The 12,832-nt window shown below is 43.3% G+C and overlaps 1 protein-coding gene across 1 annotated transcript in view; it reads left to right on the forward strand.

Annotated features, from left to right (window-relative positions):
* Nucleotides 1–12,832, forward strand: part of LOC126335231 (inter alpha-trypsin inhibitor, heavy chain 4-like) — a 205,725-nt gene that overhangs the window by 97,075 nt on the left and 95,818 nt on the right. The window contains exon 2 of the mRNA XM_049998274.1: nucleotides 6,487–6,659. Coding sequence (XP_049854231.1) covers nucleotides 6,487–6,659 — 173 coding nt within the window. The remainder of the gene's footprint in view (nucleotides 1–6,486; nucleotides 6,660–12,832) is intronic.

Below are 12,832 nucleotides of genomic sequence, written 5' to 3' on the forward strand. Positions count from 1 at the left end.
TTTGTAACAGCCGATAAGAGACTCCTGTTTTCAGACATCACAAATGGATTGATAAGAAAGGTTGCAGAGTGCCAGACCGCCTTACACTGAAACAAAAGTGTTTCCAGCTGCGAACAATACCACACTACCAGAAGGCTTCATAGGGGGATAAATAATATAGCCAAATGAAAGCTGAAAACGTACTTCCTCTAGCGTTATTGAAAATCTGTCGACGCTCTTGGTCATTACATACCAGCACACGCCAGCGATAACAGAAAGCATTGAGCAGCAACAGTTAAGAGGAGATGTCATATCACACTTCCTTTTGTTCGATAATGTCTTAACACCTGACCTATCGTCCTGTTACTTCTTTTTATAAACGTTTTTTTAAATATTTCTATCGTCATAGTGTGTAGTGAGCTTCATTTCTTATCTTAGCGGTCCACCTAACTCTCAACATCCTTCTATTGTACTCAATCTGAAATGCGTAGATATTTTCATTTCTCGGTTCCCCCATAGCCCGTGCGTCACTTTCATACAATGCTGAGCTCCAGGCGTACTTTCTCAAAAATGTCTTCGCCAAATTAAGGCCAACATTTGATACTAATGCGTTTGGCCAGGAACAGCCTCTTCCCTGTGATGTTTTGCTCCGCCCATCATGCGTTGCTTTTTGGTTTTTAGCAATCTATTTTGCTTCCAAGGTAGCGCAATTGCTTCACTTTTATCTACTACAGGGTCCGAAATTCCGTTGTCGTTCATCGGTAATCACATTTCCGCCACTCCTTACTATTTTCTTCTTCCTTCGGTTTTCTTTGTTATGCTCAGTAGACTGTTGTTCAGCTCAACACGTCCTACAGTGATAGTGATAGTGATATCACTTAGGTTAGCATGGTTATCAGTAAAAGACTACATCCGTGTCTTACAACCTTTCTAATCCGTTGTGCTACGTAATGTACACTTTAAAACAAGAAAGGAAATAAAGACACACCCCGAAGAAGTAATCCGAATGGGACGAAAATCAAAAGATGTGATGTACTTGGAGACACAAAAAAAGATTACAATTTCAGAAAATTGTACGATCTATTCAAGAGAAAGAACTGCACAAATTAAGCAAGTCAATAATACGTTGGTGCACCTCTAGCACACTTGCAAGCCGTTATTCGGCTTGGTATCGATTGATGGGGTTATTGAATGTCTACATGAGGGATATCAAGCCAGATTCTGTCCAACTGGCGCTTTAGACCATCAAAATCCCAAGGTGTTTGTAGGGCTCTGAACGTAACGCTTCAAGCGTTCTGAATTGGTGAGTGATACTGCGACTTGGCTGTCAAAGATGGGGTTCGGAAAGCACAAAAACAAGCAGCAGAAACTCTTGCCGTGTGGGGGCAGATAATATCTTGCTGAAATGTAAGCCCAGGATGGCTTGCAGTGAAAATGCAAAAAAGAGCTTAGAATATCGTCGACGTACCGCTGTGGTGTAAGGGTATTGCGGATGCCAAAAAAAGGGTCTTCAGCCTGGAATATCATAGACGAAAGTAGAATTAAGACGCGATGATCAACGAAGATGTGTCTGGAGACGCTCCGTACTGCCTTGAGATACCAACCTGACTGTCGCCCGCCATACGGCCAACAACCAGTGTGTCATTTCTTTTCACAGCAGAATGTCTTTGGTTGTCATCCGCGGCGTCCTTATAGAAAGCGGTAAGCGTCAACTGGACAGAATGCCAAGTTATCGCTCAGGAGGACATAAAACAACTCTCAATCAATGACAAGTCGAATAGCTGCTTGCACAAGGGCCAGAGGTGATGGCATGTTAGATTTTCGAATACTTTTTAGGTGGTCAAATCCCATAAACATGTGCCAGTTTCCGTGAGTCTTGCTCCAGTTATCGAGCTCAACGTCAAAACTGCCTCTCTTCCGCTATAAAGTGAAATGTAATGGGTGCTAAAGCCATCTGGGACAATGTAGCTTGGAACGCTAAATGTAATTTGTTGGTGTTTTGAGTCATTTCCGCGTTGTGTCTTTCTCCTTTCTCAGGAGACTAAAATCTAGTGCACTTGGCAACAGATATTTTCTGATGACGCTCACGAGATATGAAGGAAAAAAAAAAAAAAGGTTCAAATGGCTCTGAGCACTATGGGACTCAACTGCTGTAATCGTCAGTCCCCTAGAACTTTGAATTACTTAAACCTAACTAACCTAAGGAGATCACACACATCCATGCCTGAGGCAGGATTCGAACCTGCGACCGTAGCAGTCGCACGGTTCCGGACTGCGCGCCTAGAACCGCGAGACCACCGCGGCCGGCTATGAAGCAAGCGATGAAGAAAGTCCCGGCGGAGGTTCGAGTCCTCCCTCGGGCATGGATGTGTGTGTTTGTCCTTACGATAATTTAGATTAAGTGGCGTGTAAGCTTAGGGACTGATGACCTTAGCAGTTACGTCTCATAAGATTTCACACACATTTGGACACTTTGGATGAAGGAAGATTAAGGTTTAATTCCCTATCGAAAACGAAATCAGAGACGGGGTTGAACCTCTGACTCTGTAAGTATGGGAAACAAAATAGACTGCATCCTTCCCTTGATTCACTTTAAGCAATTTAAGCGAACCTAAAAATCCAGTGCATTAAACACTGCACAGCCTCTCTGCGGTATACTTCATTTTGGAAACCTGACGCTGTAGACCATTCATAAACGCGCTGTAAACCAAATATGCATCCCGAATTTCCGGGTGGTTGTCATCTGCATTTCCTAAATGCCTTTGGCAACTCTCAATCCAGCAAAATCTTCCTTTCTACTAAGATCTTCGTATAGGAAGTCTCCACTGCAGTGAAACTGACATGTATCCAGCACCTTTGGAGGCTTCCAGAAGTGTCAGTTACAGCGCTTCGTATTTGTATTGTGGCCTCGACAGATCAGAGGGAGTTCCGTTAGGTACATCCCCCCCCCCCCCCTCGCCGCCAGTATCGCGCCGTGACGTCACACTCTGCGAAGCCGTTGTAGCCGTGTTGGCTCTGTCGAGAGAACCGAGTTCAAGCTAGCTCACAGGTTTGCTGCTTGTCAGAGCGCAGGGTTTGATGGGTAGTACCTTTACTGTCGAGTATCACGAAATCTTATACGAGATTGATGGTCACAGTCGAAAAAAGAGGGATGGGTAAAACCGGTAATAACAGGTATTAGGTTACAATGTTTAGGTATGAAATGTTGTAATCACACAGGTAAGTAATGAGATGGTAAATTAACGTAAATTTTAATATCTAATTATCAATTCATTGTTTATGTAACGAGCTTTAAGCCGGAATTCATATAACTTCCATAAGATGTTGTAATCACAACATTTTTGTCAACATCTGACTGGATATTTATGGAGCTTCATCATAGATACATGCATCATTTGCAAAAAGAAGGTGGGATTAGATTATATTAGATGTACTTTCCGCTGCAGTTGATCCATAGTGAAGAGATCCTCCAAGATGTGGAACGTGTGTGACAAACAACAATGTGCAATAAACATTTACAAAGAAAAGCAAATATGCTAATGTACCTTGCACAGATACAAAATGACATTGTTCTCGCAGATGTGGAATAAGCGAAAAATATCTTAAACAAATATTCATTTAATAGGTAATAAATAACTTGTTATAAATATAAAACTTGTAAATGCTTAATACACTGAGGTACGTAAGATAGTTCTTGGCTATTACCATGCATCATCAAATAGAAAAATCATTTTACAGCACTTACTTACAATGACTATATTACTGTACTAAAGTTGTGTGGAAGGCAGGTTGCACTAACATCCGCTTTATTCAATATGATTAGTAACATACGCGTCACTTGGCTCTAGTTAGAAATTGACCAGTGGGTTTTAAGGAGGTGACTACCAATAGATCCTTTAGGCTCCTTTCAAAGTGAATAGTTACTCTTTATGGCTCCCGGCAAGTTATCCAAAATGTCGGAGTGTGAATAGTAGACACCTTTCTAGACCAAAGTAAGTGACTCATCTCCACCAAGATTTTTTTTATTTTGATTGTTGGTTCCGTGAAATGGGTTTTCGATTTGAAATAGGTATATTTTTAATGACAAATTTCATTAAGGTGTAAATAACATATATTGAGAAACAGCAGTTAACACCCCTAGTTCCCTAAACAGGATGTTCTGCAGCCTCTTAACATTGTCTGCAAGTCATTAATGCACGACATCGACAGGAATCCTCACACGCTTTCCTGGGACACTCGTGAAGTCGTCAGTTCAGTCAAAAATTTTGCTAGATGCTTCGTGTGACCGTACTTCCTTTTATAAGCGGTGGTGTGTTACCGAGAGAAATATTTTAATAAAGGGCTACTGAATCGAGTTTGAGAGAAAACAGCTTGACTAAAAGAATGGATAGCTTGGCGGTGCACTTTCTGAATCATAAGTGGGTAAATAATCAATCTGGCAATAGAGGGTATCTGTCTTGTCTGTGCAAGGGTGGTGAGAAGCCCGCCCGCTTGGCCGTGCTGTCTAACGCACGGCTTTCCGGGCGGGAAGGAGCGCCTGGTCCCCGGCACGAATCCACCCGGCGGACTTGTCGAGGTCCGGTGAGCCGACCAGTCTGTGGTTGGTTTTTAGGCGGTTTTACATCTGCCACGGCGACTGCGGCCTTGCTCCCCTTATTCCGCCTCAGTTACACTATGTCGGCGATTGCTGCGCAAACAAGTTCTCCACGTACGCGTACACCACGCAAACATAGGGGTTACACTCGTCTGGCGTGAGACGTTCCCTGAGGGGTCCACCGGGGGCCGAACCGCACAATAACCCTGGGTTCGGTGTGGGGCGGCGGAGGGATGAAGTGAACTGCGGTAGTCATCGTGGGGTTGTGGACCACCGCGGCTGCGGCGGGGACGGAGCCTCTCCGTCGTTTCTAGGCCCCCGGTTAACATACAATACAATACAATACAATACAATACATACAAGGGTGGTGGGATGTAGTGGGAGACCATAGCATGAATGCAGTAAGTAGGCGCAAAGAGATGTAAGGGGTAACGTTCAAATAGATATGGAAAAAACTTGGCAAAGATAGACTTGCGTGGACAGGTTCATCGAAAATATCTAAGGTACGACGACGACGTGACAACATGATTCGCATTCCATCAAGAATTGAGCTGTATTTGAACTGTTTAAAATCCCTTTAGAGCAGGCATGTACAACCTTTGGTGACCCTTGTGCCGGATTCATATACTTACTTTAACTCGAGGACCGCATCGCCACGGAGGCGACTGCAGCGCTCCTAGCGCATAAGATGAAAAGTATAGCGTCCATGACGTTGCTGTTTATGGGGTAACGCACCTATATGACTGACACCCCTTTTCCAACACTCTATGCCAACAAATTATTGATAGTACATTAACATTACGTTCAATCAACCTTCAGGTCTTTACATTTACTTACGCATCGTGGACGATGTTTGTTAACTTACGATGTTTCACAATAGCTGTCTTAAACACTTCCGCTGCAGAATTTGCAGCATCTTGCTCTCTCTCTCTCTCTCTACGCTTATTCCCTTTGCGCTTAATGAAATGTGGTCCGTTTACATCGCTATTTTGTAACCATGTATGCAGCATCTAATATTTTTGTTAGTCGTTGCACTCAATATCTTTGTGTACGTCGATCCATGACATTCTTTTTAACGTTAACAGTTAACAAAGACGTCAAATACAGAACAAATATTTCTCATTCATATAACGATCACCAGCGCTCCAGATTTCTTTGACTCGTTCATAAACGAAGTTTCATGAGAGCATATAATATACTCCTGGCAAATACTATTTCGGCCGCGCGGAGTGGTTGCGCGGTTTGAGGCACAATGTCACTGATTTCGCGCCCCTTCCGCCGGGGGTTTAAGTCCTCCCTCGGGTATGGATGTGTGTGTGGTGTTCTTAGCATAAAATAGTTTTAGTTTAAGTACTGTGTAAGTCGTAAGGACTGATGACCTGAGCAGTTTGATCCCTCAGGAATTCACTCACATTTGAACATTTGCATACTCTATTCTCTTCCTGAAATCTCATTATCAATGCTGGTCTTTGTTAATGGGACATACAACATTGAGTAGCATGTTACTAATGACGTCAATAACAAGCATGGAAGGTGTTACACACTCAATGCCTGTGAACGCCCTCTCGGCCGTTAGCTGCGCTGCTGCTGCACCGGGCTGTTGCAGAAACTCTGAAATACACCAGTATCAACTACTAACACTAAATAACTCGATTTGACACTACAGCTGACATTAACGTTGCTGTCAAGTGTATGTGCCCCATGAAGTAGCAATATATTAAACAACATAGATTCCGCGATGATTAAGGATTCACGTTTGAAATCAGAGCATTCTCCTTTGTGGAACGTTATTCTTGCTCCCAAATTTTGTATGCTCAGTTCTCAACATAAAATGAACGTCAGAGGAAGTTTACTTTTGTAATGTCACTGTAGGAAATGAAGAGGTGAGTTATGGGTTTGTATCTTGTTTCCAGGAGAAACCACTGCCCAAGCCGGAGATGTACAGCCTGCATGTGGAGTCGCGCATCGACTACCGGTACGCCCGGACTGTATTCAGCAGCAGGCTGGCCAACCCCGCCAGCAAAGCCCAGGAGGTCTTCTTCAGCGTCGTACTCCCAGAGACAGCTTTCATTTCTGGATTCCTCATGTGAGTATCATAGGAAATTTACTTTCTTGGCAACTACCTTGATGACCACACGCTTGCACCACAAGCCTCTATTTCTTTCTGTGTAATGAATTCAGTTTCCATTCGGTGTTCATATCCATTCTACATCTACATCTAAATCTACATACATACACACATACACGAGGGCTGCCGCTAGAGGGCTCCGAATTGTGTCGTTTAACCTGGTGGTGTCTAACGTAACTACGTCGGTGCATGAGAAACAGCGTGCTGTAATAGTTATGAATTCAGAGTTCATCCACAAGTGGAACAACCTCTCCTTCAGGATCACAATGCCAGACCATGCACACGGTCTCTGCGGCAACTACAACGATCCGATGCCTTGGGATCACTGGCATCAGTTATCCTCCATATAGTTCAGATTGGCCCCTTCTGATTTCCATAGGTTTCCAAAATTTAAAGAACCGCTTCGAGGACTTTACTTCAATAGCGATGAAGCGGTGCAAGGAAGAGGTGAGGTTGTGGTTCCGTCAACAAAGTCAAACATTTACAGTGACGGCATCATCAAAGTGGTCTGTTGTTGGGAAAAATGTGATCCTTGCCAGTGAGACTATGATGAGAAATCAATATTCAGACGTGAAGAATAAAGGTGTAGAACGATAAAAGAGTTTATTTAATTTAAAAAGCTTGGAGAGTTTTCACGCAAAAAATTTGGAGGCCTTACTTTCTACACACCCTTGTATATTTGGCAAACCACTGTACAGTGCAGGGCAGAGGACAGATCGTATCGTTATTAGAGGTCTTATGTCCTATTCCTTTCTTGTATCGAACGATAAAAGAACGTCTGTTACACTTCCCTAACGTCTCGTCATTTCATGACCCCTACACAACGATGGTAGTAGTACAATAATCTCACAGTTCTAGAAGAGTTTCTCTAATTTACCGAACACGGTATCGTGAGGACTACTTAGTCTTTCCTCAAGCAATTTTCTATTACAGTTCCGTGAGTATTTGTTTCATTTTTACATGCGATATAACCAGCTCTTGTTATCCAAGCCCCCTTTCAATGTTTGTCATCATCTCTATGAAGGCTCTAAACGCGGGAAAAATACCCGCGTCCGTAGCCGTGGTTGCTAGTACATCTCTGTGCGCTGGCGCTTGACTCATAGGTGATCAGGTTCGAATCCTGGTGCTAGACGTAATTTTCTCTGCTTAGTATTTGACCGGCAAGAAGAGAGAGAGAGAGAGAGAGAGAGAGAGAGAGAGAGAGAGAGAGAGAGAGAGAGAGAGAGTGTTCCCCATCACCGGTCTTGGCCCCATGTCCTGGATTAAATTCCAAATCCTTAGGCAATATCTCGCATCTTGATTAATGTACTAAGCCGTAAACTATCAACTGTGTTAGAATAATACTAATAAGTAACGCAAATGGAAGATAATGGAAGTCTCACATATAATCCGTATTACTAAAGGCGGATGGAAGAGTTTTATTCGTCGTAAGAGTTCTAGGAAAATGCGCGGCACCTGTAAACAAAATAACATACGAAACGCTAGTGCTACCAGTTTTAGAATATTGTTCCAATGTTTGGAGTTCTGACACCAGCATAGGACAGGTAGCCAAACAGAAAATGAAACTGAAATCTAGAGAGACGAGATCTACATCTTCACGTTAATATGTTGTTTGCAGGTTTGAATAAAGTAATCTGTCCAGAATGACATTTTCACTCTGCAGCGGAGTGTGCGCTGATACGAAACTTCCTGGCAGATTAAAACTGTGTGCCGGACCGAGACTCGAACTCGGGAACTTTGCCTTTCGCGGGCAAGTGCTCTACCAACTGAGCTACTGAAGCACGACTCACTCCCGGTACTCACAGCTTTACTTCTGCCAGTACCTCGTCTCCTACCTTCCAAACTTTACAGAAGCTCTCCTGTGTTAGCACTGCCAAGTAATTTAAGAGGCACGTTTGAAAAGCCCGTGCAAAAATAAAAACTACTTACATGTTTGGGGTAAACCTTTTTTATTTTTCGACATAGTCTCCTTTTAGACTTATACACTTTGTCCAACGCTGTTTTAATTTGTTGATCCCTTCCGAATAATAGGAATTATCCAAAGAGTGCTAGTTCTGCAAGTTTCGCAGGAGAGCTTCTGTAAAGTTTGGAAGGTAGGAGACGAGGTACTGGCAGAAGTAAAGCTGTGTGGACGACGCGTGCTTGGGTGGCTCAGATGGTAGAGCACTTGCCCGCGAAAGGCAAAGGTCCCGAGTTCGAGTCTCGGTCGGGCATACACTTTTAATCTGCCAGGAAGTTTCAAAGTAATCTGTGTTTGCTATTTGACCTTGGATGTTGTCATGCCAATTGCCTCTGGGTCCTCGAGTTCCATGTGTTTTTCTAGAGAATGCTATACAGGGCACAAGAAAACAATACCGCCTAACTGTGGAGTTCGACAACGCAGTTTTTTTGCGGCGACATTCCAGAACAAATGTTTGACGGAGTTCTTGCCGCGTCAAATTTATATTCAGCCTCAAGATTGCGACGACTTCTCCCATCATCAGGAGATTTCAGTAGGCCACTGGATACTTTACTCATCTGGCTGATTGGCCGGATTACGTTACGGGGGTGATACGTAGTCAAAAAAACTTCCATACGGGTTAAATTTTGTACTCTTTTTTTATATTTTCGTAGTTAACTCCACATTTCATTCTTCGTGTAACTTTAGTTTTTACGCAGCTGTGCTTTTATCGAAGCTGGCTGTTTCTTCGGCATCTTTAGGATGGCTTCATATTGACCTCACAGCATCTACAACGTATTCCTATTACAGACAGGAATCTTTATTAACCTCAGTATTTCTTCCAGGCTGTATTTTGATCAGTATCGCCTACATGGTCAATGCTTCGATGTACATATTACGAAGAACTGTCTCATCTGCGGTACCGGGTCTCTCAGCTCTCAAGAACCTATGCATAGTGTAACTGCCCGTAAGCCAACGATTTCTCGACCTCATGTCATATTTATTGACATGCCGTCTAATATAAAAGCGCAATGAACTGACAACTTATCTTAAAAGATGGAATGCCTAACGAATTTAGCCACTGCTCACTGCATACGTGCAGTGACTGGTGGTTCAGTTTCGAAACTTAGCTTCGCAAAGCAGTGTTTCCCAACAAACAAGGCGCTATACTTGTGGGTTTATTTCATTTCGGTGACTGTGTCTGTCTGAAGATGAAACAATGGATTGCAGATAAACGCGGTAAACACAGATGAAATGAAAATTACCATAAAAACAACGCTTTTGGTCCAAAACAAAATCATTTACACCCGTAGTCCCACTATGCAGTTACACGATGGGTAACGCGTGGATGGAGAACACTCGGGTAGTTTTCTGACAAACGTTTCGTAAGCGTCTGGTCCTGTTAAGTTTCGGATGTCTCGGTTTCTCTTTCCTGGACGTCATGCCGTAGGCACTGACACCATAAATATGTGCGCCGTTATGCATTCTGCTTTCGTCTTCCCGCGTCCAACTTTCACGTCAGAAAAGCTAGTTGCGCTTGTTGGACACATCAGACGTTAGAACTCTCTGTAGTGAAAACAGCTTATTTGGACGTTGTGTACAGTAACCTACATTTCTGCATTGCCTAAGACCTCACACAAAGATAGACATGTATTGTACTAAACCTGTCTAATCGTCTTCACTACACAACATTTCAGCGATCCATCTGACCGCCATCTTCAGGGGCGATCGCTGATTACACTATCACTCCGGAATTGAATGAACATTAGAAACGGCAGCTCGTTCATACCCAGGGTCCAGCCTACTGCGCCTGCGAAAGAAGCTGAAGAGGTGCTCCCTGCGAAGGGGGCGATCGCACCTGAAGACGGCAGCCTAATGGATCGCCGAAATATCGATAGTGAAGACATCATATCCGGCAGCATACCCGTGAAGAGCATAAACATAGAAGACGCCGGAGAAAATCTACGGAATCACAATTGTAAATACATTCAAAATACAATGTAAGGCAAGAAAAACGATGCGCCGCTAAGAAATTATCCGAATGGGACGGAAATCGGTAGATGTGATGCACATGTACAGACAAATTGTTACAATCAATAAAATTTTCCTTGGTTTGAGACCATATTGTCATCTGTAAAATTCCGACGTTTCGGCGACTGTTGCAATACACTCTGAGGAAGGCGCCTTGCAACAGTAGCCAAAACGTCGGAATTTTACAGTTGACAGTGCGGTCTCAAACCCAGAAGAATTTTATTCACCGTGACAACGGTCGCGGAAGTCTACGTTTACAATTTATAACAATTTCAAAAATACTGGACGATTTATTCAAGAGAAAGGGCTTCACAAACTGGGCAAGTAAATAACGAGTTGGTCCACTTCTGGTCCTTAAGCAGGCAGTTACTCGACTTGGCATTGACTGATTGTTGGATGTCCGCCTGAAGGACATTGCGCGAAATTCTGTAAAATTGGCGCGTTCGATCTTCAAAATCCTGACCCTATAATGCTCCAGTCGTTCTCAGTTGGGGAGAGATCCGGCGACCTTGCTGCCCAACAAGCAGTGAAAGCTCTCACCGTGTGCGGACGGGTATTATTTTGCTGAAATGTACGTCCAGTATGGCTTGCTATGGAGGGCCACAAAACGGGGCGTGGAATATCGTCGTCATCTCATGGTTGTCGGGCCGTGTGACTGGTCGGATTGTTATCTCACCGCTGCCCAGGGCGTTTCCCTGATCATCGAGACTCAGATCAAAGCGAGACTCTTCACCCAAGACGATTCTTTTCTGGTCAATGAGATTCCGCCCCGAAGACATGCCTGGAGACGCCTCGGACACCGGTGGGATACCAGCCTGACTGTCGACGGCATACGGCCCTACTACCAGGAGTGATAGTCTAGGGTGACATTTCTTTTCATGGCTGGACCACTTTGGTTGTCATTCACGGCACCCTTACGGCATAGCGGTAAGTTGACGATCTTCTACGTCTCGTTTTATTACCCTTCATGGCAAGCCATCCTGAGCTTAAATTTCAGCAAGATAACGACCGTCCGCACACGGCGAGTGTGTCTGTTTGTCTACAGTTTGTCCGCGTGTTTACCAGTTCATACCTTGGCCAGAGAGGTCACCGAACCTCTCCTCAGTCGAGAAAGTTTAGAGCTTTATGGGCTGGGCCCTCAAACCAACTAGGAGTTTCGACGATCTAACGTGCCAATTGGACAGAATTTGGCGTCTAAGGGGCTTCAGTAATGGACTGCGCAGCTGGTCCCGGCGGAGGTTCGAGTCCTCCCTCGGGCATAGGTGTGTGTGTTTGTCCTTAGGATAATTTAGGTTAAGTAGTGTGTAAGCTTAGGGACTGAAGACCTTAGCAGTTGCGTCCCATAAGATTTCACACACTTTTTGATAATTTGGCACGATAGCCCTCTGGAGGACATCCAACGACTCTAATCTAGATTAGATTAGATTAGATTAATACTTGTTCCATAGATCATGAATACGACACTTCGTAATGATGTGGAACGTGTCAGGTTAATAAAAGATGTCTGTACAAGAAATTACATTACACAAAATATTGCATGACACTAATGATTAAGTATTTTTTTTTTTTTACTTAGTTTATATCTAAAAATTCAGCCAATGAGTAGAAGGAGTTGTCATCTAGAAATTCTTTTAATTTATTTTTAAATGTTAGTTGGCTATCTGTCAGGCTTTTGATGCTGTTTGGTAGGTGCCCAAAGACTTTTGTGGCAGCATAATTTACCCCTTTCTGTGCCAAAGTCAGATTTAACCCTGCATAGTGAAGATCAATAAATGCCAAACCGAAAAAACTGCGAGAGATATATCAACGCTTTATTGACTTGATTAGTTTGTGAAGCTCTTTCCCTTCAATAAATCTTTTTTTTCAGAAATTGTAGTTATTTGTTTGTCTGTAAGTGTAAATCACGTCTACAGATATCCATCTCATTTGGATTGTTCCTTCGTGGTGCCTCGTTTGGTCTTTAATACTGTAACTTTTTTTGTTGTTGAGCTAGTGACTTTTCTACCTTAATTCACGTTCCAAAATAAGTTTATTGACTTCGTTTCCATCAGAGTGTCTTCGAATACCAGCTGCAGAAAGATGCTAATGAAATACTCTTGAAGCAGTCACGCGGATTGCTATAACGTTAGTTGAAGCAGAAGAGTATCTGGCATTTCGGAAT

The sequence above is a fragment of the Schistocerca gregaria genome, chromosome 2 (assembly GCF_023897955.1).
Source record: "Schistocerca gregaria isolate iqSchGreg1 chromosome 2, iqSchGreg1.2, whole genome shotgun sequence".
NCBI lineage: Eukaryota > Metazoa > Arthropoda > Insecta > Orthoptera > Acrididae > Schistocerca > Schistocerca gregaria.